The 26,881-nt window shown below is 39.8% G+C and overlaps 1 protein-coding gene across 1 annotated transcript in view; it reads left to right on the top strand.

The window, feature by feature from the left end:
* Nucleotides 1–26,881, top strand: part of RPS6KC1 (ribosomal protein S6 kinase C1) — a 105,998-nt gene that overhangs the window by 34,998 nt on the left and 44,119 nt on the right. Inside the window, exons 8-9 of the mRNA XM_034764581.1 lie at nucleotides 9,807–9,928; nucleotides 13,378–13,470. Coding sequence (XP_034620472.1) covers nucleotides 9,807–9,928; nucleotides 13,378–13,470 — 215 coding nt within the window. The remainder of the gene's footprint in view (nucleotides 1–9,806; nucleotides 9,929–13,377; nucleotides 13,471–26,881) is intronic.

Genomic DNA, 26,881 nt, shown 5'->3' with positions numbered 1-26,881 from the left:
GTCGGGAGTCTGTCTTCAAACTCCTGTTGGATTTCCTCTGCCATGTAACAAGTTGGTGTCACATTCACTGACTTTCAGTCATATTTCTCTGTTTAGTAGAACGCCCCCCGAGAACAGACTGCAGAGAGGCTTGGAACATTTCGTTTTTCATTTCTCTGGTAAGGTTCTGTGTAACTACGTCCACTATTCTGACTGCCAAAGCAGTCTCCTGTTTCTGTAGTGCTAGTGTTGGAGGACATGCTGCTGCTGGCACTATTTTGTTTTCTTATCAGTGCTAGGAGGCTGCTGCTTCTCCTTCTGTTTTTGTGCTGATCTAGGTTCCAGATTTTATTTTTATTTTTTTTAACAGAAGAGTATCCAGGGATGTTTCCTCCATTGTAGAATCCATGTAGTTTGACTGATTTATTTTTTTTGTTAACTGCTCAATGGGAAATAGAGCCAGAGCTCAGTGTGAATGCAGATGCTAGCTAGGTCTGCCCCACATGACCAGATCGCTGGTTCCTTTGGACATCTCCAAACACATACTACAGTTTACCAGCTTCTGTCATGTTTAGCACAGTTATAAATGCAAGAAACATTTTTATATGAAGTGAGATACTCCTATGAATAAAACTTTTGAAAAGCTGTCTTGTATGTACTGTAAAATTTATCGTTCTTAACTGATACCTGCCTGTTAGTCACTTGAGCACTCCCCATGCAGAACACTTTCCTATGTAGCCTTAATCTTTGCACTTATTTCTACATATTTTTCCATATACTCTGTTCAGATTTGTGATAACTCATTGGTGGGTTAAATTTTGTTTCACTGTTTCAGTTGGAGTTGGTACCTTCATTCAAGGTACACGAGTTCTAAATACCTAGGTAAACATGCATTAAATGTGGTGTGCTCAGAGTCCTTAAAAGAACTCAGATGTTAGTCCTTATATACAAACTGGAAAATTATGAGGGATCTACGTTCTAGGGAGTCTACTTGATGTCACAAATTTGTGCTTCAGACTTTAAAGCTTCACTTAAAAATATGCTATTCTTCACGGTTGTGTAAATCAGTGTTCTCCAAACTTTTTTGATCGCGCACCCCATCAGTAAAAAATATTTTGAGCACACACCCCCTGCTCCCGGCCGAACTGTCAAAGCAAAAAAAAAAGCCGCTCAGACTCCTGGCCACTTTGGAGACCACTGGTGTAGATAACCGATGACGTCTGCAGATAGCTAGAAAGAATAACTCAAAAAAGTGAACTGCACTATTATCTGAAACCTGAAGAAAACAAAATGTCAACATTAACTGTTTCAGTGCTGATCATTAACAAACTGCCAGCGTATGTGCTCATCCTCCATCCCAAGCTGCTTCCAGGTGCTGAAATCACCAGCTGCCTCCTTGACAGCTGCCAACATGTCCAGCAACTAATTATGCAGTCAACTTAAAAAGCATTCTAGCTCGCTGTGGCGTTCGGGGGGACTTGTTCGTGACTTAGCTCCTCCTCGCATTCCTGAAACAAATTTCCCAGAAGTGTGCTTGAAATTTCAGGGCTATAGAATAGTGGTCACAGTGTCAAGATTTACAAATTGCATGTTCACTTATGGCATGCACGAGTTTGTTTGGTTAATAAGGAGATAGCAGTCTCATTCATATGATGTAAGAAGTATTTGCACTAATAAAAACAGAGATCATCAAACCAGATAAGCAAAAATAACAGCTGGGTTACCCACTAATGAGGAAGGTGCTGCTAAACCTCCTTTCATTGTGGGAAGAATAAGTCTTTTAAGGCTCGCCCCCGCCCCCTTGCATTTTTATTACTCCATGGAAAACAGAGTCATTCTTTGAAAAATCCAAAAATCCAGCTGGGGGATATATATGGGGTGGCTGTGAAGGACATAGAGAAACTTGTTTATATAAAAAAAGAGTATTTTAACTGTTACATTGGGTGGTTATGAATGGCTTATTCAGGCTTTTAGTATCTGAAAAAAAGTTTTACTGTTTCAATCAATTGCCAAATACTTGGAGTTTGGGGAGAACTGCATAGACAGATCCTCCATCAAATTCCTGGTATGTTCTTTAAGAGAAGAAACTTCTAACCTCTTCTGGTTGGTTCTTAAATCCAGATAAGGTCTGAAATATTTGAGTAGTCATGAGAGGAAAAACAAAAGGGTCTGAAATACCTAGAAGTGATAGAATATCAGTAAAGAGATAATGGTAGTTTGTTGGTCTTATTCCTTCTGAGGAAATGTCCTCGTCACGTGCTAAGGTTCACTGCAGTTAGTTGAGGACAGGGGAGAGAGAGGACATCATCTGATTAGATGATTTTCTAGCAAAAAGGAAAGTGATCTGATATCCAGTGAGCCGGTATAAATCTTGGGCCTCAGCAGCGCTGTGCAGACTGGAAGGTGGAAACATGGAATGTCTCCCCTCCTACAAATCTCACCTGGGCTACTGTTCCCAAAAGGAAATGCAGTTCAATGCAGTCAAACGATTTTCCTGCATGGTATGAGGCTGCTGTGTATTACTCTCCCATGCCTTTTGTGGTACCTGCAAAGTATGCCTTCTAAAAATTACAGCAGTGGAATGTTCTAACTTGAAATTCAATCAATTGCCATGAATCACTCTTGGGGAGGAGGGGGAAGGAAGCCCTTCTTTTCTCCTGGCTAGGCGCGGCAATGATGTCAAAATCTAACTTTAGTGGCTGTGTTCCTCTCTGAGGTGAATAGAAGTCATTCTGTTTGGTTTCAGTGATGCAGATTGGAGCCTCCCTCCCTCAAGGAGCTTGCAAGGTTATTCTTTTTTCATAAGATTCCTTGTACATTCTTGGTAGAAGAGGTGATTGATTGTTTAGTTTGATCTTTAATTCTATATCAGATCCATGTGGGGTGCCTCTCTCTTTCCTTCACAAGAATAAATAGCTCACGAGTCTCACTTTCTGAAATGGGATGCTCCAATGCTATTGTCTCATCTTGCAAGAGATGGACCAAGCTCATTCTGGTACATTGACTGACTTATTTTTAAATTGGAGGTTTGCTCCGAACTATAAAGATTTACATAGTATTACGTATATAACCTACTTATGTGGGGTAGCCTGCCCTGGCTCACCAACTGGTTGAGAAAGAAGTGTAGGTTTGTTTAGCAGTCACATTAATAGAGACCCCAGTCTTCATTCTTAAAAAATGTGCAGGGGGGCTCAACTCTGTATCCACATGGGTATTATCTTTTGAATTACTGGAAACAAGGGGTTCTAATTTCTGACCCATGGCAAGTTTCTTCACTGTGAAACTGTATAAAAACAAAGTTAATGGGGACCTGCAAAGGTGTTTTAAAAAAAAAACTAAACAAAAAAAAGATTTGTGGCATCCTTTGCTGTTTTATGTTGTATAAAGGGGACCTGTGAGGGTGTGTGTGTGTGTTTTTGAGTTTTTTCCTGCTTGTTTTTTTTACCATAAAAATATCCTGATGTCAACTTTGGTTGTGCTAGAGGAATTATTGGAGTCTCTGAAGACGTATATTGTGTATTTTTCCAGCTTTTGTAGGTTTTTTGTCCAGTCAACAGTTTTTCCAAAACCAAGGTAACTGGATATACTCCATCATATAAGCTGCATCAAAGTTATATTGATAAGCTTATTTCCTTAAGTGATAAGGAAATATACCATTTCTTGTGTCCTTCAATTGGCATTGCATCTGTGCAGGAGATTCAGGTGCAGAATTAGGCAACAACAATTTCTCACCTAGCTGGTATCTTCTCTTTGAATCTGATTCTTTCCCCATTCCTGGATGCACTTAGTGATTCTCATGAAGGGCTATGTTTTTTAAGATGTGTCCCTTAATCTACCTGCCCTTTTTTCCAGGGATGGTCATCAGAGTTGACTGTAATTATGGCCTAGAAGTAGGCCGGGGTATCTCTGATGGAAGCATGGTAGACCAGAGTGTTAATCCTGCATCTGCCAATGATTGGCTGTGTGACGTTGGGCAAGTGTCTGAACACCTGTGTAGTTGAATTACTCCAATCTGTTAAATGAGACGAATGGGGCTTACCCACTTTTGTAAAGCACTTTGAGATCTAAAAGTTCTCAATGTATTTTAAGTATGATAGTGCAGTGTTTCTCAAACTGGGGTCGCCCCTTGTGTAGGGAAAGCCCCTGGTGGTCCGGGCTGGTTTGTTTACCTGTCCCATCCGCAGGTCTGGCCGATCGCGGCTCCCACTAACCGCGGTTTGCAGCTGCGGGTCAATGGGGGCTGCTGAAAGCGGCGGCCAGTATGTCCCTCGGCCTGCGCCGCTTCCAGCAGCCCCCATTGGCCCAGAGCAGTGAACCACGGCCAGTGGGAGCCGCGATTGGCTGTACCTGCAGACGGGACAGGTAAACAAACCGGCCCAACCCGGCCCGCCAGGGGCTTTCCCTGCACAAGCGGTGACCCCAGTTTGAGAAACACTGTGATAGTGGATCTGAGTGGGAGAGATGAGCAGCTTTTGAAATGAATGTTCATTTGGAAGCTTGTATTTTAATCTTCAGAACAAGATCTAACTTTTTCTCCCTTTTGCTCTTGCTCTTTAGCAGCCACCTCCTCGCCACCGCCGCAGCCCAGGCTCGGCTCCAGGGCCCAGGCTGCAGCGGTGAGAGGGACTCCTGGAGTATGTGAGGAGCTGGGGAGGGAGGGAAGCGGGGTCCCCTGGAGCCGAGCCCGGGCTGCAGTGGCGAGGGGCTCCCAGAGTGTGAGAGGAGCCGGGAAGGGAGGGAAGCGGGGTCCCCTGGAGCCGAGCCCGGGCTGCGGTGGCGAGAGGGGCTCCCGGAGTGTGTGAGGAGGTGAGCGGCCGGCTGGGCTCATCGGTGCTGAGCAGGTAGCCCCGCAGCCGGAGATCCTCGCCTTCTGGCCCACTGAGGCTGGGCCAGGGGCAGTGAGGCTGAAGAGCAGCAGGTCTGGGCGGCTCTCCAGGTCCTCGGCTGCCAGCATGTCAGGGGTAAGGGCTGCGAGCACGAACTGATCCACCTCGGCCACCAGCAGCGCCGCGAAACCCAGGGAGGGGGCCGTGTTCTCCGCGCCGCCCTGCAGCTGCACCACCACCTGGAAGTACTCCCGCTCCGTGCCGCCCAGCAACTCCACCCGCATGGGGATGGAGTCGTGGCTGGGCCAGGGCTTGGCCGCTGTGTGCTGGTAGTGGATCCCATGTTGGGGGCGGGGGGTCAGTGCTGGGGCGGCAGGGTGTGTGTGTGGGAGGGGCTCTGGTGGGCCGCGGTGGGGGGATGCCCAGGGCTGGGGTGGGGGGCAGCCAAAATTTTTTTTGTTTGGGGCGGCAAAAAACCTAAAGCCAGCCCTGTCGGGAACTAGAAACTTCTGATTTCTAATCCTGACTCTGCCACTGATTTACTGTGTTGTTAGGCAAGTTGCTTCAACTTTCTTTTCCACTTCAAAATAATACTTTATCTCTGCTGTGAGTATTAATTATGGTACTTAACATGTCTGCAGTCCCTTGAAGACGTAAAGCATTAAATATACTGAACAGCAGAGAACAAGCCCTAAAGGAGTTTTTCTTCTTGTGAGGTAAATGAAGGTACAACCAAACTACTGCGTGTATGAGGGCATGATGTGTTTGCTTCAGAAAGAACCTATCTATAATATATTACTTATGAGACAGGTGGAGGCTTGGAGGTTGTTAGAGAGCCCCTTGATGGGAAGAGAGCTAAGAGTGCTTTGGTGCGAGAAGGGAATGAGAGAGATCGAGAGATCATTTCTGACCTTATGTAATACTTGTTGGTTGCTGGCACCCTCCTTTTATTAACTGTGCCTTTTTTAACGCTTGTTGGTTGCATCTTTCTGTATGGGGGATAAGTCATTTGTTGACCATATGATGCTGTAGACATCTAACTTTAAACGTCTTTCAGACCTTTTCAGTGATTTCTTTTTTTCTTCCTCTTTCTGTTAGTACCTGCTACTTACCTATCTACCTGGGCAATCTGAATCTTCCATCTTAGTCCATGCTATACAGTATCCTCCGGGAAATGCAGCATGTCACTCAAATGTCTAATGACGCAAGTTGCAGGGTACTTCTTGCACATATTTGGAGCACATTTTGAGGCTATCAAATGGACTTTTTGATCAAGGCACATGTTTACCTATGGGCGTTTTCTGATTTATTAACTTTAAATACAGGTTTATTTTATAAAGTCACTTTCAATAGCTCATTGCCACACCTCAGCGTAATTCCTTTTTATATCTAAGAGGATCTACTGACTAAACAAGTAACCAACTGGAGTTTAAGTAGCCAGCACATCGACATCCAGCAGATTGACAATTGAAAGATATATTCACTGCATGTTAGAACCCAGATATTCTTCATAATATTCCTAGTATGCCATGTGCTACCTCTTGTAATTATTCTGTGGAAATGCTTCTTGCGCCTATATAATCTCATTTTCATCAGTTGACCACAGGGTGACTAAGGAGGGGCATATTATCCGATATTTGTGCTCTTTGTCTATGTCAGACCCTCAAGATTATTTGAATATTTTTGATAATTTCTATTTTTGTGAGTGTGTCTGAGTTAAATAATTCTTAAAAATCTAAATAGCTGGCTGCTGGCTGGATTTACTGAGTACCGCTAATTGGGCAGAGGTGTCCTGGCCAGCCGATCTAACACCAAGTTTGATTTTAAGAAATGTGTTTTATTACTTGGAAATATACAAAGCTGTTGGGAAATGAGGGAGCAGACTGCTTCTGCTTGTTTAGATGGAGGCTTATGCGCAGCAAAATAGCTGTAGAGTTTTTATATTCTGTTTGCGGTAACAGTAAACAGAGCATCTAAAATAACCACTTGCACATTGCAACAAACACATCATCATTTGCTTAAAAAGAGTTATAATTACAGTTGACGAAGCATGGCCACCATAAAAATGCATTAGTTTGGCTTGACACATTAATTACCTGTTTTTGCAGATGTTTTTATATATTGTTGTGTGAACAGTTTACAAAATAATTACAGGAAAGTCATATGGAAAATAAACTAAGTGGGTGGTTTCTCGCCTTAATATTTTCATTCATGTGAATCTGTGTGAGACACAGCTGCTCTGTAGCAAATGCATAGAGAGAGAGAGAGAGAGAGAGAGGAGGAATCTCGAAGGGTTTTTATTCAAAGGTCTCTGTCATCATCATTACCACACTTTTTTATATCTTGCTTCAGAACCATAGTTTTTAAACATTTAAAATGACATGGCTGATTTAATCCCAGTGAATGGGGTGGGGTGTGGAGAGAGCTTTGATCCTGATCAGATGAAACACAAATCTTCTAGAATCTAGGAAAATACCTAAATGAAAAATTAATAGTAGTTTTAAGCAGGATGAGTTTGTGTGATCCGTTGTAAAGATTCGTCAAGGGCTTTAACACTTCTTGTTTGCTACTATTTAAAAAAAATCTTTCTGAGGTGTAAATCTTAATAAAAGATGCTCAGATCAATGATTCAGGGCTCCATATGAAGAGTGACCACATGATCTCTGTTGGAAATGTGAATAAAATGTTCCCCAGAAACACTTTAAAATAAAAAGCTCGTATTAGAAAAAATTACTTTGCCCTCTTAATTTTTTAAAAAGTTTTTGGATAGTTTTTGGATAGCTTGATCAATAGTACATTCTTATAAAACATACAAATACAACCCCTCTGCATTTCTCTGACGTGTGAAGTATGCACCACTGTTGCGAAAGATCTTGAACATAGGAGTTTGTCTTTCTGTCATCTTATCATAATATCATATTTAAGTGAAGAGCTACAAGAAATGAAAACCTGGGATAAATGCTAGAGTCTGCGTTTAGTTTCATGGATTGTTCATCATCACAATCTTAGTGTTTTGTCACAGGTTTTTAAACATTTTATTATTCAAATCTTCTTTGAATTTGGTAGCCTGTTTTACATGGTCCACATGTGCTATGTATTAGATGTGCCAGAAAATCTTGGTATGTTAAGGAGTGATTGGACTGACAGGCAGCTGGTATTTTTTCATAACCTTTCTTGGATTTTTAAAAATTTGAGATCAAACTATTGTAAATTTAGAAAATAAAATAAACCCAACTCCACAAAATTCTCCTATTCTGGCTCAAAGATAGACCTTGTGTTAAAGCATTGAAAGGCTGAACTGGTAAGTATTGAGATCAGCTTTCCTGTCAGCCAGGAGAGAGATGTGAAAACCCTTTGAATAGAAACGTTTTTGCAAATACAGTCCTTACTGGTATGGTAAAAATTTTAATGAGTGAATAACTCATAAATATAATATTTTAAAAAATAAATATTACTACACTCTTTCCTATCTGGAGTGATGAAGTGAAATTAATGTTGAATGAAAATAGGAGAGAACAACGAAAACTCAAAGGGACATGCCGTCTTGTGTGTTAGTTGCTCTAAAATAACTGAGGCATTGGGGAGAAAAATAGGTAAACAGTGATAAACATCCAGACTAAAAACACATGATCAACAATTACAGCAGTAGCTTGACTTTTATACTAGTCTTAAAATCTTCTGGTGAACTGAAAATGCTGGCTGAAGAGAAGCCAAATACTACTAATATAAACAAATTAGCTGTTCCTGAGAAACAAGTCTTGATGGATGTCGAAGGGGTTGATGACTATCTCTAAGGAAGTTGCAGACATCTGTACAAGATAAAGTTTCCTTCTACAGACTGGAAGCCAGTTTTGAGAATTTAAAAAGTATATTGTTTGCATTTTTACACACATGGGTGGCATATGAGGCCTCCCCTTCAGGGTGGCTAGTCCATGAGGCCCCATCCCTTCTGCCTGAGGCCCCCCCTCCAAGCCCACCATCTGCCAGAGCCCCAAACACCCGCTCCCGCAGCCGAGGAGCCCCTGCTGAACTGCCCTGGACCCCCCACCAGCGCCAGCCCCGCCAGCCTCAGCGTTGGCCCCAATGCTGGGCTGCTGGCCTCCATCTGGAGCTGAGCTCCTGCTGGCTTGGGGGAGAGGGTGACGTATGGGTGGACCCAGGGCTAGGGCCCATGTTTACAGACCATATATATCCATGCTCTCATCAGTAGCCTGCATTTGTTTAAACAAGACACATTCAGTTTATTCTTTCCTAAGTGGAAGACAACAATGAAATTTAGGAACATTTTTATCCAGCGGTTGATATGAAAGATGATGAATCTGTTAATAAGATTCAGCCACAATGCCCTATTTAGAAGCCTAGCCCTTACTCCGAACTGCTGGGAGGGGGCTTGAATTCTCATCAGGCTGCTACTGCTGTATCTTGCCTGCGGGCGGAGTGGTTCCATCTTGTCACCCTGGCTGGTGACCATCTGAAACTTATTAGCCTCTTAGCCAAAAAGGAAGGGAGCAGCCAGCAGCTGAAATCTGTGTGAGTTCTTGCTTTCAGCTGGTTATTAGTGGCATTTCTGGTCCCATTTTCATGGAAGTATAGGTCAGAAGAATGGAAATAAGCAAGTTTTACCTCTTCTGTTTTTTAAAGTAGTAATTTATAACCTTTACCGTATATGCACTTATCTGATTTCCATGGATACAGAGTCCATTTCACTTGCTGCCTCCAGTTCTTAATTTTGTTTCCATGGAAACTGACACCAAATTGGCAAAAATAAGGTAAGAGTTTTCATTTATTTGAGTATGTAATGAGTCTTAAACTGTATCCTTGCCAGAATACCCAAATCAGAGAACATGGAATCTAATATTATTGGGCTTGGCTATCAGAATCAATGAATAAGGCTGGAGCCAAAGACAGCAAAATCAAGTCAATCTCTTTGCCCAAATATTTGGAAACACTTAAAAAAAAAAAAAAAAAAAAAAACTCACCATTTTCTGTTACTCCATCTAGGTGAGTCAAGTCCAACTCGTCGAGAAGCAGTGAAAAGGAAGACTGCAGAATATCTAATGCGTGCTGAAAAAATTTCCAGCCTATACCAGAAATCCTTCTCTGAAGATGGATCAGTTTCTGGGGTAGGCTTTAGTTTCATTTCTCTGAAATTGAATCTGTAAGATTGTCTGTCTGAATTTCTTGGCTTTTAGTTGTCTCAAAACCGTTTTTAAAATTAGCTAACCTTCTGTATGTACCCTGAACACATTAGTCCTTTCTGGTAACTTTTTATAGTTGTTTTTTTAAAATTCTTTGGTGCTTCTTGATTTAGTTTACTTTTTGTAATATTATGCAGGGTACCTGGTTCTAAAAAGTGCTATCAGTGGATTTTAAGTATTTTTACTTCATACTCCGCAGTTTATAAAGTAAACGGAGTTGGGGCATTCAGCAGCTTCTGCCAATATTAAATTGCTTTTTGAGGTAGCTTCCACCTTTTTAAGCAGATATCCTTAGCTGAGCTTACTTGTGCAAAAAAAATCCTGTTTCAAGACATTCTTAATAGATCTCTACTTTGCCCTTCCCCATCCAGTTCCCGTGGGACTCATCTGTTCTTAGTTTGTATTTTTGCTGCAGTGACACTAAACTGTGTGTGATTGTCAATGACTGCTCCCAGGTAGTAAACATAAAAGTGTCAAACTTCTTGTCTGTCTACATTTGTATTAAGTAAGGACAAAAAGGGCAGAAAATTCTTTTGTCTTATTTTTCACAGCCCTAAGAGCAGTTTTTTAAAGAGATTGTTGCAGTTAAAAAGCAAAGCTTTAGAAAATCAGATAAAATTAAGCCCCCTAATCCAAAGTAAATCTTAACCTTCCCCCCTCCCACCTTGCCTCCCCAATCTTGTTTTGAAGGGGAACTGTTTCTGTAATAAGAGACCACAAATACATTTATGGGGACATTCTAAATGAGAAACATTTTGTGAGAGTTGATACGTATATCAGTTGTACTTGAGAGAATTTTAATACTGTGGTCTGTTATCCACATCTACATAGCAATGGACCACCCTCTTCCAAGAGGTGTCAAAACTAAGCAGAGATTTTCTGTGAACTCCCTGCTGGTTGTCTTTCCTTAGGCCAAATGCTCTTGGAAGTGGGGAAAATCTTGACTGAATGCAAATCCAGTATTTTTGGAAACTGAGCAGGAAGACAATATGAGGAACCCATTACAGTTTGTATAGTAAAAATTCACTATGGCTGGATAATAGGAAGAAACAGGTATTACTGTACAAGGACCCCCCAAGGGCAATGGAACCACCCTCTATCATTTAGTACTGAATTGGACAAATGCCTCCTTTGCAGATCTAAAAGGAATACATCCGAAGAAAAAGGGGAGGAAAGAGAGAAACCTGCATCTCTCCTTGATAACATTCAAAGCTGACTAGCTAGGAGAAGCTTCACTTTAGCTGAGCAAATTTTGCTCTTGACTTAATTGCCTTACTTGGTAGCACAAGCTTTGTCCATCTAGTGGCACTATTGTGCTAGTATCTAAGCATTTATTTTACTTTATTATTCATTCTTGATTTTTATCTCTCTTCTACTCTTGTGCCAAATAAAGTTTTTGCTTTTATTTGAGATCGTTGGAATTAATTTACATAGATTGTTACATTGGGGACAACCAGTGTCCAATGGCCCACAGAGATGGAAACTGAGTTCTGATCAGAAGTGGGAATGTGGTGACAACTGAGACACCTAAAAGAGCATGTAAAGTGCTGTGAGATAGGAGGCGGGCATCATTGTGAGCAAATAGAGAACCAGGGGAATAGACCTGACTCCGTGATTGTCACTGTCAAGAATTAGGTAGCATGGCTGATCTTCTTGTCTACAGCAATCTTAAGAAAACATGGTGAGAATAGTGACACATGCCCTCAAATGTTGACATACGTAGTGTTTGACATGAAGTTTGTCTAGATGAGAATGAAGAGGGTGGCTTTTTTTGGACAGTGGTTACTGGCCAGGCTCAGAGACTCACTCATTTTCAGGAATGTTTGTCTTGTTATTCTGGATCACAGTTTACCTCCGATTTTCCTTCACTCCTCCTTGCTGTTAGCTCTTTATTTCCATCTGGCAGGGTGGGTTCATCTGGAGTTAGTTTTCCTCAATGGTAGCTGCTGAAGGTGATAGGTGTGGAACTTTCCTTTCTTTCTTGTTCAGGAAACTACATCTCTCCACAGGGGAAAAAAATAAACTTTACAAAAGAGCTTTGCTTTAGTTTAATCATTTTAATCTGTAAAGCCGCTGGAAGCTGTCTTATTTGTAGGTAGCCGGTTGGGGTCTGTGGCTTTGTGCGGAAGCTGCATATTTGATTTTTTGGGGGGAAAGGATCTGATTATTCTTTGTTAGGGCAGGTAAGTGGCTAGAACCTTTTGAAAATATGACTTGTTCAAGTGTCATGGGTGTGCATGGTGATCTGTGGAGCAAGTAAACAGATACAAGTCCCTGTCCCCTCCTACCACAACTGCTGGATAGGCAGATTGGAAGTGAGCCAGCACCTGGCGATCTAACATAGGCAAGCAGATTGGTGCAGAAAGGAGTGTGTTCTCTGTGGCCTGGATTCCTTTCTCAGTGACACCATAGAAGCCATTCTGTGGCTTCTAAAGGGATGGAGCAAGGGATGTGTCTGGCAGGTCTCAGTTGGGTTTCTCCCACCCCAGACCCCTGGGGCACAGCACGACACTGCAGGTAGCTTGTCATTTTTAGTTGAGCTAGTGCTACAAATTGCAGAATGTATTCCCTTTTCACCACAAGTTCTGTCAGGAGTAAAATCCAAACTTTGTTTTCAGGTGAAATTCTGTTATTCCAGGTATGCAAGGGAGATGGAGAGAATAGCAGGGCTTGTATTATGCAAGTGTGTGTATACAGCAGTGAACACATATGCCTGACACACAAACTGTGTAAGTTACATCCTGATAGGTCACAAAACACAACGGAGACCAAAAAAAACGTGTTAACTACTTGAATAGTTAACATGCACTCTCATCTGTTTCAGTGTGACTTATTTCTGGGTGGGTAATGCATAGCTACCTTTGGCTAAGGCTGTTTTGGGGATCATTGTGTTGTGTACCTTATTACATCAGGGTTTATGACTGCCATGAGCACTTGCCATCAAACAAAAAGAGCACTGTTTAGCATTCTATATTTTGTGTTCTTGTAATTTATAAAGTTTCTAATTTCCTTTTTCCTGTCCATTAAGCCCAGAACTATTGTGAATCCAGAATAACTATAAGGCTCTGATTGATTATTGTTGCCAGGTGGGAGCTCAGCTATTTGTTACGAAGTTTCATTACCTCTGCAAAACATTGGAAACTATATAAACTCATTTCTTTTTCTATTCTAAAATTTTGTTTTCAATGTTATCTTGATTTATTTACTTGCAACTTTCCTTACATTTAAGGACAAACAGAAAAGTTCTCCTTTCATCTCCACTCTCTCTTATTTATGATAAATTTCGTTTCCTTCGGCCTGGCATTTGCTACAGCAGGCAGTCTTCCTTCAAGTACCACCCTGATTGATGTGCAATCTTTGATATCTTCCATTAGCCTCCAGGATCACTAAGTTCAAGGCCCTCTTGGAACCTAAGGAGCCCTGCCGAGGAACTGAAGGCCTTCAGAGTCCTTGGGGTGATTGACAAGGTAATTCTTCAGTGTCTCTTCAAGAGTTCAGTCATAAATCGACTGCATGCTGACATTTTGTCTTTGAAGCTGTGGATCTTAAGGATATGAAACAAAAGGGGAAAATGACTCAAATGCATCTGCACTTTAAAATAACAAAAGTAGAAGAAAAAAGGCTTTTATCTAAGCAATTCATGTAAGGTCATGCAAAATATATTTGAGCTAAAGGATGAGGTACATGTTTGGTGGCATTCAGTAGGATGGGGCCTGGTTTTTGAAAATAATGTCACTGTTACAATACTGGGATAAGGACATGTCGATACATTTTCAGTTTATTAAACTGATGGTTATTTGAAATACAGAAGGGTAAAAACTCATGCACTTTCCCACAGTCAGTGCAATATGGAAACTCGAGGAAGGGGAACCCCTGGGAAAAAGATATTTGCTCTCTCTCCTCTGAGAACCTTGAATTCAAATCCCCAGCCAAGGCAGAGATCTAGAACAAGTCAAACTAATTTTTGACTCATTCAGATAAAATCTCCCCAAATCTCAGGATAATATCCCTCTGTAATGTGTAAACTGAAATGGACCATACAGATCTTTTGCAAGCCTAATTAAGTGACTGAAAGAATAACAGTGCATAAAGTAGCTGTACTGTTTTGATATCGCTGATTAGTTATCCCTTTACCAAGTACATTTAAGATGATATATTATTCAGTAATGAGACAATGACTAATCCAACTTGTAATGACTCATTTCCTTGTTGCCACTCCATTCCCCTGATGCCTTTTCATTGTTCCTTGAGTGATCCCTGGCTTGTGTGCTTTGTATTTCAGGTCACATGACCCATTTATAACTTGTATTATTAAAAATTGCTGCTATACTCTTAGTTCTGAGTTTGTTCCTCTCTTTCGTTAGACTGAACATAGCAATTTGGATTTTTTTTTTGCCTATACTGTTTTAATTGCATGCATAACTACTATGTTTTCTCCTCTGTGCTATATACACTCAGATTTTAACCTTGTTTTCACAACATGCAAGGACCTTTTAGCTATAATATCATATACATTGTATCTCCTTTCATCTGATGGCAAGTGTCTAATCTATTTAGTGTTTCTCTCTCTCTGGATATTTATTAAGGAGCAATTGAAAGACCAATTTGATAAGCTGATTATAGCTGTTAGCTGTGTGTATTGTATAAATCTTTAAGACTATGGGGGATTCCAGGCACTACCTAACCTCATAATCCCCCATAAGGAGAAATGGAGCAGACAGCCTAGAGCCTTAGGAATTGTCCATACAAGGCTATGATATTATTGTAGAGAGATGGAGTAAGACCTTCAAATGTCTTTCCGTCTTAAAGACCACAAAATACTGAAATGATTAGTAACTTGGAAGTGATGCTCAACACCTTGTAGGGCTAAGCTCCTTTATTCCATGGGCTAACTAAATCTCCCAGGTATCACTAGATTTCTATCTAGCAAGCTTCTAGGTACAAGCCTGAATATCCAGATCCTGGAATCAGAACTTCTTCTGCAAAGAGACAAGGTTACTGTGGTGACAAAAAAACAAGAGATTTAATATTGGAGACATCACCATGGCAAGCATTCTAACAGTGTTTTGTTGTATAGCAAGCCAGCTAGTATGCCATAGGGGGCAGAGTTAAATTTGAATTATTGTTCATAGATGGAGCAAGACATTTTCAGATGTCTGTCTACTTGTATACCTGCTCCCGGGCTCTCTACTCTTCTTCTAAATTTTAATCTTACTCTGAGATATAGTTTGTTTTCATCATTTGATTATAGTGTCATAAGTGTACCTAGTGTTTTAGAGCAAGTATAAAGTCAATCCCTGCCCCAAAGGAGCTTAATCATAGAGTATGTTATGTTTTATATACACTCATTTTATATTCACACAAGAGTGCTTATTATGTATGTAGTACAGGGACTGTGTTTTTTACCCTCACTGTAAATCATTGTGTACATTTATGTCCCATTTCTTCATGCATCCCCAATACACTCACTCTAAAGGCTCCAATTTTGGGAGAGCTTAAACATGTGCGTAAACAACTAATGTAACTAGTGACACTGAAAGCAAGCATTCTCCAGCGAGTACAAGTGTGTACGTAATACAGACATGATGTCACAAGTAAATTTATAAATATTAGATTGTCTAAAGGATCCCGTAATACTTTGAAGTTTCACTCACCACAGAAAAGCAGCTACTACTGGGCTAGCGTGCATAAATAGGTATTCAGCCAGTGCATGGCACAACAGTCAGTTTTGGTCAAGGATATGGAGGCAAACCTCTGCTCCTTCTATGGCATCTTTAATATCCCTGCAGAGCAGACAGTCTCATCTCTCACTGCTAATGCTTAGCACAAGGTATAAGGCCTTGTCTACACTACAGGGGAAATTCAAGCTAAGCTACGCAATTTGAGTCACGTGAATAGCGTAACTCAAATCAACGTAGCTTAGACCTACTTACCGCGGGGTCCACACTACACAGTGTCGACGGGAGACGCTGTCCCGTCAACTCCCCCTACTCTTCTCAATCCCGTGGAGTACAGGAGTAAACGAGAAAGCGATCTGCAGTCAATTTAGCGGGTTTTCACTAGACCCGCTAAATTGACTTCTGATGCATCGATCATCACTTGTCGATCCCCAAGTAAGTGTAGACAAGCCCTAAGAGTGCCTATTGCTGCTTACCTTGTAAAGCCACTTCTAGACCGAGGTGTGGGAGAACATCCATATGCAGGAAACACCATTTATGTGTGGTCTGTACCTTTCCAAACCATTGCTACGCTCCTGATCCATTTCAGCAGTTAGTGTGGTCTATATCTGTGACTTGTCAGCCTGCTCCTTGCTGCAAAGCAAGATATCTCATGTTAACCGGTCTCCCTCATATGAACTCTTTAAATAGGTTTGCTCTTCCCTGAACAGGCTTGTGATGTGCTGTTAACATCTACAGGATGCAGTGTCCTCTTAAAAATGAAACAAGTGGCATCCCAAAGGCAGGGTTTTCTGAGAAGTAGGTACTTTAACACATGCTATACTGTGTGTTGCAGTGCTTGAGTACAAATCAGCAGGCTAGTGACACTTTGGTCTCCTCTCAATTGCAGCCATGTGGGAGCATCCATTTGCAACATTTAGCCCAAACCATATTATAATGTGTTTTATCTGTGAAGATGGGGCAAAATCATGTGACAGCCTGATCTTTCATCTCTGTAGCACAGTTGCCTTAAAGTAGTTTATAATGATTTGGGACACAACAGGGGGTAACCAGGTCTGCATCACACACAGCTTTTTCTGGCAATCTCCTAATCTTTGTTCTAGTCATGATACAACTTCCTTGGTCCTAATAACAAGGAGAGCGCTAATGGAGATGGACTAATGGAATTTGTGCCACTGTGATGCTTAACTTTGCTCAAAACAAATCTAGATGCTAATACGGTAAAAATGTTGGTGGCCAGTCTATCTCCTAGTGCCCTTACTGTTGCTAGATGTTGTGGAGTTGCAACTGTGCAATACCAGTGATAACTCAGAAAAAATAGCTTCTCTGGAACTTTTCTCAGACACTGAGAGAGTCCTTGGTTGGATATGCTGCCAAGATTTAAAAAAGGAACTGGGTGACTTTTGTGTGTGTGCCCTCAACTTGAGATGCCTGTAAAGGGCCTGATTTTCAGAAAATAGGGTGCTCATCGTTTTCTGAAACTCTGGCTCCTTCAAGCTGGGCACCCAAAACTACTAGTCAATTCTGGAACATTTTGGCGACGGCTTTCTTATTTTTTTTCATTTGGGCTGTTTGCTTCAAAAGTAAGCAATGTGCTGCTTTACTCGGCACAGGCTTTTATATTTTTACAACAGGAAGGGCCCTCCTGTGAATAGGTTTTGTTTGTTTGTTTTTTTAATGGTATTTTAATCTAATGAAAAATGAGGTTCTTGTCCTTTGAATGTTCAGGGTTCTAATCTATTGTGGATATGTGAATGTATCATGCCAAAGAGTAGACTTGTGTGTGTCTAACTATAGATACCCCGTGACCAAATGTAATCAGTTACATGAGCACAGTAAAGCATCTTAAACCTGCAGACTTCTTTTTGAAGTAGAAAACTTTTCTTTCATAACTTATTTAGTTCAAAATATTTATGTGTTACAGAAGCTATGCTGAGTTTTTGTCCCCGCAAGCAGCTCTTTATTTTGAAGCTATAATTAGCCCCTGAAGAAACTGATTTGCCATGGTACTGCAGACACCTTAACAATGCTGTTTCAAGCCCAATGTCTTATTCTTTAGTGGGCAACCCTGTGTTATTTAGATTCATTCTATTTAAAGATTCATTTTGTAGCCCTTAAAAGCAGACTTTGTTAAGCAAGGACTATGCTGCTATAAGCAATGTCTCATAACTTTTCCCCCCAAACAGCTAAATTTGATGCAGTCGGTATCAGTGTAAATCTGGAGAAACACAATTGGCTTCAGTGGACTTCTATCTGGATTTTCCCTGATGATTCTGATCTCAGTAACAGGCTCAATCTGCCAATACTTGTGTGAATTAGGCTTATTGTTCAATAGATTCTTGGTTAAAATGTATGTAACATAATCTGAAACACTAGGAATTAGAACACTATCATCTGTGTCCTGATAAAATTAATTCAGAAGTCTTTGAACAGGCTTCTTACATGGATGTAAATCTCTTCCTGTAATTTTTCTGAAGAACTGAAAAAAATCTCATTGCCCTATATAACTTTGCTTCGTTACAAATATTTGGTTTTCTTTTCAGTGTTATGCTGTATGTGAGAAATCAGATCCCCAATGTTAAATTATTATGCTTTATTTCTAGGGGCAAGTCACCATGACACCCAGTATTATTAATTATTTAAAAAGTATGATATGATTATTACTTATGTCAGCCTCAAAAGCAGAAATGCAAAAAAAAAGGCAGCACAATGTAAAGAATCCATGTGGTACTTGCTTGCGTAATGCATTTTTTTTAATATACTGCAGAACCATAGTTAGTTGAATTCAACAGGTTATGGTTAGTTTAATTGAGTTTAATTAAAGGGTAGGAAAATGGGCTTGTGTTATGACAGTTCCTCTGTTGTACATGAATGTTTAATATTGCAGTAGCTATGTCTTACTCCATGTTTACTAATTCCCCTTAGAAACTTAAATATTTTAATCCTCAGTTTTACTTTGAATAGAGTTTAAACGGTACTGCAGTTGCACAATTTATGTTGACATCAGTTCATATTTTGGCACATTGCAGTCAGGTAAACATTCTGCTAAATTTTGATGATTTTCCTCTCCCCAACGTTAGTTATGGGTTTGTACAGTAACTGAGCATAAAAGACTTGGAGAAAATGTAGCTACAACAATTGCATAACTATTTCAATTCACACATTCCCGCTATTGTGGTATTATGATGATGACAAGAACCGGAAAGAGAAACAAGTCTGAAACTAACTGTAAACAAAAATTAAACTGACTAGTCTTATTTTCATTGCCCAAACATAACATGGTGGAAACAAATAAATTTCATAGTCATTAAAAAGCAGATTAAATATTTACAATTTGATTAATCTAGCTATTATTAGTAATGTAAATAAGAAAACTTGTTTTAGGAGTAGTTTTTTTTGTAATCTCAGTGTTTTAAATGACTACCTTGTTTTATAGCAATTTCAAATCTACTATAGTACACATAGAAGTTAAAGATGGAAAAGTATTTGGATCACTCAATCCATTTCCCTGTCATTACAGAATTGTTCCCTAAAATACATTTTAATATCTAGTCTAGTTTTAGGTCCCAAGACTTGAGGCTTCCACCTCTTTCCTAAGGAAACTGTTTTACAACCTAACATATCTCACAGTTAAGAAGAGTCTCTTCTTCTGATATTCAGCTTTTGTTTTCCATAGTTTCATTCTACTATTCCTAGCTCTATCCAGTTTTATTAAACTAAAGAAAATAATCTCACACCTTGGAGTTTACACACTTGACACATTTAATATGTTTTTTGCTTAGCCATACTAACACACACATACACACGTACATTTTTGAAATCTTTATTAATACTTCAGTCCCTATAGTTCCCTGATCACTTATGTTACTCTTCTCTGAACTCCCTCAGATTTGTCAATAACTTTCTGGTAATATGGTGCCAGAATTGACTGCAGGTGCAGTTACACAACAGTTGTACGGACAGAGATTATTACCTCCCTGCTCTGAAATATTGCCTTGGGGTAGGCAGCGTTGAATCACCCAGGCTTGCCTTTATAATCCCATCACACAGCAAACTAATGTTGTATTTGCTCTGTTAACCCTCCAGTAGGTCTTGCTTCTGGTTCCCAGACGTCCCCTCCCATTGAGTATGTGCTTAAGATTATTTCTCCCCTTATGTATTGGACTGCATGTTTCCATCAGAATCTTTTTTTTTTTTTTTTAACTTGTTTTCTAAACTCTCTTGTTTTCTAAGTCCCTCTGTATTTCAGTACTTGCTGCAAATATTTGTTGTACTATTTACTTGATTTCATGTAATTAATAAAGATGCTAAATAAGAACAGTCTAAAGAGCAGTTTCTTCTAACACAGAAGAATAACATAAATTTAACCCCTTCTCTCCATTCCCCCCCCCCCAATCAAGAGACTAACAATGCATGCTTCATTTCACTGATTCATTATAGGCCATCTGCCAGCTTCCATGTAGAAGTAGTTTGTTCTTTGGGAAAAGGACCTTGTCTTACTAAATGCTAATAAGTTGCTTAGCACAGTTGATGCTTTATATTTAATAACTGTTTGATTATGGATGATACCCTGTATTATAATCCACTGGATACCTCCTCCAGCTTGATATATTGCCACGCATAATTTTTGGCTAATTTCCAGTCTATTTCAAGGGAGTAAGCTTTCACCTTTTACAGCACAACTAAAAGTCTAAAAACATAAGTGAGTTTTGATATTTGCTGCTCTCTGGCACTTTCAGTAATTAAACCAATACAGTTTTTCTTTTGTTAACTGTAATATTGCTCATCAAGAGAATCCACAAAGCATAAATTAATTATGGATAATCACTTAAAAAAAAAAAAAGGGATAACTGAAGGCATCACACTGACTGCACAGATAATGATGAGCACTAATTTGTTTTTTTCCCCCCACAAGTATCAGCCCAGTGCTTTACTAAAGTTGCCTTCTTGCTTTATAATCTTTGAGTGTGTGCATGCATGTGCAAGCATAAAACAATATAAATAAAGGTCGGGGGTGGGGTAGAGCTGCTCTGAAGTGACTTTATTTAGTAGCAAAATAAATTTCTATTAAATAGACCATTTACTCCTATTAGCCTTGCACAGCCAACACAGCTAAGGGGAGAATAAGGTGAATTTCATTCCTACTTCCATAGCATAAACAAATTTATGTAGCAAATTCTGGTCAGTTACACCTGTGCAGTCTCCTGGATGGCAATGGAATTTCACAGGTATTACTGAGGTTATTACTTGACTTTTTAGTCCTGGAAGTGATAAGCAAAGACGAAAAAAAATCCCCAGCTTAGTCATCAGATCCCAGCTTGAGTTTGGAGGATTTGTGGTTCGAAAAACGGTCTCATAAACGGAGCATATTTGATCTGGAGTTATACAATAAGCATAGAACCCATTGATAATGTTATTGCATGTTTATTTTCAAAGTAGAACTTCAATTCAGTAACAGAGGATAAAGCCAGCTTTTAAAATTATACCCTTGGTGGTAGCCTTATCTCCAAAAACCTTAAACTACCAGGATATGTAGTTAAAATTTGTAATGCATTTCATTTGATTATACAGGAGGTATTTGTAGCCCACATCAACACACTTTAATCCACTTTTTAGGAAGCCATTTTTTGATTTATTTTAATAATGTTGGTCAAGTAAATAGAACAAACTCAAGCTCGTGTAACTATGTTGTGTTCTGTTCTGAAAAATGTGTAGCATTGAAGCAGCAACAGCAGTAGATTAAAACAAGGCAAAACCTAATTGCAGTTGGTAAGGCAACTGCGTTTCTATTAAAACCACCCGTGAGAGAGCAGTGCATTTATAGCAGCTCTTAGTTGATCCAATAGTGTCCCCTGTGACCTTGGTTGGGTGTTTTGTAGGGTGACTAATGGCTCACCATGTTCTCTTTTTCTGGTGACTTGCCTATTGCCTGCCTCTGGGTTTGTGATTCCCCTTATGCTGACTTCTGCAATATTCCTTCAGTCTCTTATCTCAAGGCTTTGATGCATATGTTCTGAAGGTGGCCACCGTGACTTTGGGTGGCAGCAGATGGTAAACCTTCAGGCTGCCACCGGCTATACTGGTGTTAAGTTGGAAACTTAGCGTTTGATGAAGAATCAGTAGTGCATATGAAAGAGCTTTTACTGCAGAAATATCTTTTAATTAAAAAAATTAGCATACTGAAACACTTGCTAATTTCTATGCACGTAAAGAATCCTAAAATTAACTGTTTTCTTAAAGCTAAACTATGGTTATTTACAAGTCAGATTTTGTTTTTTCTCCATTTGCATGTAATGTATTTAAACAGTTTTTTGTTTGTTTGTAAACTGAGCTGTTGGATACAATTATAAATCAATTATGTGAAGGTCTCTGAAGTGCAATTATTTTTAAAAGTAGTTTCACGTAACATCAGAATTGACTTCCAGTTTTAAAAATGAAATGGGAAATCTTGCTTGCATACCCACAAAGAACTGGTATGTCATTACCTTAGGTATTACTGATTCCCCCCTTTGTTGTAGTAGCGAGGTGGCAATAGTTCCTTGTTTATATGCATTTTGGGACGCTGCCTGGGAGAACATTGACACTGTACTAAGCACACTTGAGTGTGCTAATGTTGCAATATTCTTTGCCTGTCAACTTCCTGTGTAGTTGTGAATTGGCTCTTGTAGCACTGCCTACCTGTGGTTTTTTTTCTTGGTGGTAACATGCTATATTGGAGGATTTTAAAGCCTAAAACAATATCACATTAGTATGACGAATAGGGTTTGCATAGTCTCCTTTTGTATCACAGTCTCACTTGCCATGAATGGCGAATGTCTGGCATAGCACTTATGTTGCCTCCCTTCTGAAGATGGGTGCATAATACTGTGGGTGACGGTTAATTGTTATAAGGTATTAGACCTCACAATTCACGCTACAGTCATCCTTACCCAACAGCTTCCATCAGCATCCAAAAGCCAGGAACAGATTGGCTTCCTAACATAACATAAGAGAAGTGCCTGTCCACAATCTGCTGTTGCTGATGCTCCTGATGCCATCGCTTTGGATAGAGAATTGGGACAAGGAACATGCTATGGAACTTCATGTTCTCAAGTCAAGCCTGTTTATGGGGGAGCTCACTGACCCTGGTTGCTGTGTGTTTTGAAAGGAAGTCCTACCAAAATTCCCTAAGGAACATACACCTGCACTCTCCTCTGCAGTGGGAGAGAGATGTGGATGAATGCCAGTATAAATAACTCCTACTGTGACAATACCAGTAGTAAACAATGTTTGGCCCCAAAGTCTGAGGAGCGAAGGCTCTGATGTTGAGAGCAAGTCAGTGCTTAACCCACTGGATTTATGTTTCATCTTTGCAAAAGTAGGTTACAGCAGTAGTCCTGCAAGGTAGCCCAGAGGAGGTTGTTTTTTTTCTGCTGTGTAAGTACTATGCTTTTTAGAGTAGATGTACTGCAGTCTAAATGAAGTGGTTGTGCCTCTTTCTTTCTCAGGCTCATCCCCTTTTGGATTTGCATGTCATTTGCATGTTATGGTAATGCCAATAATAGTGTGGTAATTACCCATTTTGTAACTTGTGCAGATAAGGCCAATTATGGACTACGTTTTGATAAGTTGCATGAGCATACCTGCTTCCGTACAATGTTAGGGCCCTACTCTGCAGTCGTTTCAAAGTAAGTTAAATATATCCTAGATCTACCCTGTCAACCTAGGATAAATGGATGACACTAGCAGTTTCTCTAAACTTCCATCATGACAAAATAATCAGTTATGCCAAGATATAGAGGTACTTAATAAATAGTAATTCTCTAGCAAACAAAATGGAGCAGTGGATTATTTTCAAATCTGTGGAAACTGATTTCAGCTTTGAGTTAAACAGAGAAAACGACCCAACAGGAGTGAGTATAATGCTTGATTGGAGAGAAAAAGCAAAGGAATGGTGGCTGGTTGGAGAGACTGGTTAATCAGTCTAGCTAGTGAACCTCAGCGACACGGAACTATTATCTGTTAAAACCTATTCTGTTACGGTTGAAAAAGAGTAGCTGCTAGTCTTTGTGATGTTGTAATATAACAGCTGAAGCTAACCCTTAAGGGACAGGTTGTCTGCTTTATTCCAGTTAGTGGCAGTCATTCTATATGTTACTATAGGGCGAAGAGTCGGTAGTCTGCTCTGGTACACCGTATGTTAATACAGTTCTGATAAGCAAGTGTGAAACATGAAAGGGAGGAATACATTAATTGTATTTGTGCAATAAGGTATGCCATCAAAGGTAATTATTTCATGACAGTTTTAGTTATAGCACTTGTTTTATCATGAAATAAAATATGGCTTTAGGAGCCTTTTATTGGAAAGACAATTGTATCAAATTAGTACCAAATTAGATTTTTGTCTTTATAAAGGTGAGCAAACCCATGAGCAGTTTTTAAATTGGTGTATTGTATTCTACAAATGAACAAATCCTGTCTGAGGGTTAAAGAAGCTATTATTTTGTCCTTTATGCTGACAGCTTCATTACTGATTGGCCTACTGTTGGTATTAAAAAAAAATGTTTGGCTCCTTATGATCTTTGTGCATGCAACTATAATATTAATACAGAGCCATAGAACTGTTCATTAAGAAGTGACTTTAAATGAGGTTGATGCATGAGATACAGATGTTAAATGCAGACATTCCTTTTCATATACAGCCGTATGGCTAATAATTTCCAAGTGGCTAAAGCTCTTGTTAGCAAGAGTGCTGGTGTGTTAAGAATGGCCCTATAAATAACTTTAAGAGCTGAAGTTGAAGGTGCTTTTTTTAAAGACTATTGTTAACTAAACATTATTGCCAAACAGATGGAAAGCATTCACCAGCCTGATGTTTTTAAGTCTAATTATATTATCACCAGTCCTGTACGGCTCAGTTGAAGAGGTGTATCCAGAGGCCAATTTATAATCATTTAGCCAACACCTGTTTGGGAGAAATTGACAGTCAAAGGGCACATTTAAAAAAAATCACATATGTTCTTGTATTTATTGCCTCAATGTGAACAGTACCTACCTACAAATAAACTTGGTAAAAGAAGACAAAGTGCCTGTAAACAAAACATAACTTCCTAACAATTTTTATCTGTCTTAATTTGGCATATCTTGTAAATTTTATTTTAAGCATGGTGGCTAAGCAAGGATAGTAAAACCAATGTTACTGCTATGATTTATTCCACTGGCTTTTTTGTTTCTGAGAGCCCCATAGAACAGGCTTACAAAATCATCATGAAAATTCACCTGCCTATGCACATTATCTACTCACCAGCCTTCCTATTTATGATGAAAATGACATTCAACACATCCATCAAAAACCTTAATCCATTTAGTGGGCAAATAGAATTTTTAGAGGCTGCTATAAAATATTTTATTTTAGTTAGATTGCATAAACTCGTGTTTTAAAATCTTCATCTTAAAACAATCAAGTATTTTTATACACTGTGCAATGAATGAGTATTATAGAAAGTGCTGGTAGGGACCTTTATACTTAGGTTTCCATTAGAAAAGATTATTGCAACCTTTCCTTAAGAAGGTTTAACACCTCCACTGTTTGCAGCAGGCTTTGAAATTAGGCAGGGAGAAAGTTCTTGGGCTGGGGACGTACCTTGTCTTCATCCCATGAAATTCCGTTCAGGTTTAGCATAGTTATAATTGATTAAAAATCACAATTTCCCTTCTCTTGCTTGTATTCCTCTGGAATATGTTGGGAGTCTGCCCAAATAATTGAGTATGAACATTCTAAAGAGCTAGGCCCACACAGCTGTTACTTTACTGGGAATATCTGTGAGTTGCTGTCCGGGCACCATTATCCTTGGACTCAGCATGTGGCTCCAGCATTCCATTCCACCCCCACCTTATGGATACCACATGGGACAGGATCTTCCCCCAACTCTCAGAGGGGAGGGAGAGCTGAGTGGATTTCTCAGAGCCCTCCAACCAGCACACAATCCCAGCAGACCATCCCTCTTTTTTGGTGGCGCCAGCGGGGGCAGGAGTGCTCCTCTTCCCAGAAAGTGGGGGGTAGGGGGAAGGAGAGAAAGCTGGGCTGGCCTGCTCCTGCCACCCACTGGCACCAGAACATGGTGCACTGGCCCATCACCCCTCTGGAATGTGTTCTGCTGCTGCCAGCTAATGTAGTAAGTCCTATAGCTCAAGTAGTAGCACTCTGTGCTGCAGGTTGTATGGATAACTGTAAATCTTGCATTTCCTGTCTTTCTTTTTTTTTTAAAATGCTTCACTTTGCTGCCTAAATAATGTTTTAATGTAGTTTTTCTTTTTTAAAATGTAATTGTATTTACATTGGAAGCATAACTGTGTGGAGAAATTTAAAAAGTGAATATTGGACTCAGAGTAGACACTCTCTACATGTTTGATCTTGGAGTATTGGTCTTGTACATGTACCATTTTAGGTTATTGTGCTGAACTGGAACTCTCCAGATATGCCTGAGCATCTATACTCTTGCAATTCAAGGGTAACATGCTCAAGAGTTTGGGGGTATACAAAGAGATTTGGAGAACTACAGTTCCCTAAAATTGGAATTTCTGGGGGCTGTCTTTCAAACAAGTGTCAATACTAAATTAACTAATTAGATTCCTTCTCCTGCAAAAGTAACAAATGTTCTTTAACACCCATGGTGGTGTCACTAAGTTACAAATGAAGTTGTCTATGTTGTGTCTGCAGCAAAGCCAGTACACTGTAATGAAGACTGTCTTTTGAAGTTATAACTTTTCCCCTTTCTGCAATGAATTCATTCTCCTTTCCTAAATAAATATTCTCTTTCCATCTTACTGTAATATTGCAGTCCTGACAGCTGGATTTCCCTGTAGCAATTTGTGTTGCCAGTTATAAATGCACCAAAATTATAAGGTTGCGGAGGAATTCAACAGCAGTGATAGTAGAACTGATTAAGGCATTAAAAATTTGTAGGTGTTGTCACAACCAGTAAGTGCTAGAGCAAGCCATGTTATCACCATAATGCACAATTTGGTTTTTCTTCCAACACAAACAGTCTTCAGTTTGACTTCCTGGGAGGGACCATCAGCCTCACCTTAAAAGACAAAACACCCTCCCTCCCTCAAGAAAACAGGGAGCCTATGGGGAAGGAACAAAACTTGGGTATAAGAAACCTGGTGGTGTGAAACCAAGTCTTACTGGGAGAAGGGAGTGTTGGACTGAACTGAG

This window comes from Trachemys scripta, chromosome 3 (genome assembly GCF_013100865.1).
Source record: "Trachemys scripta elegans isolate TJP31775 chromosome 3, CAS_Tse_1.0, whole genome shotgun sequence".
Taxonomy (NCBI): domain Eukaryota; kingdom Metazoa; phylum Chordata; order Testudines; family Emydidae; genus Trachemys; species Trachemys scripta.
The sequence above is the reverse complement of the archived record's forward strand: the minus strand, read 5'-3'. Positions and strand labels throughout refer to the sequence as shown.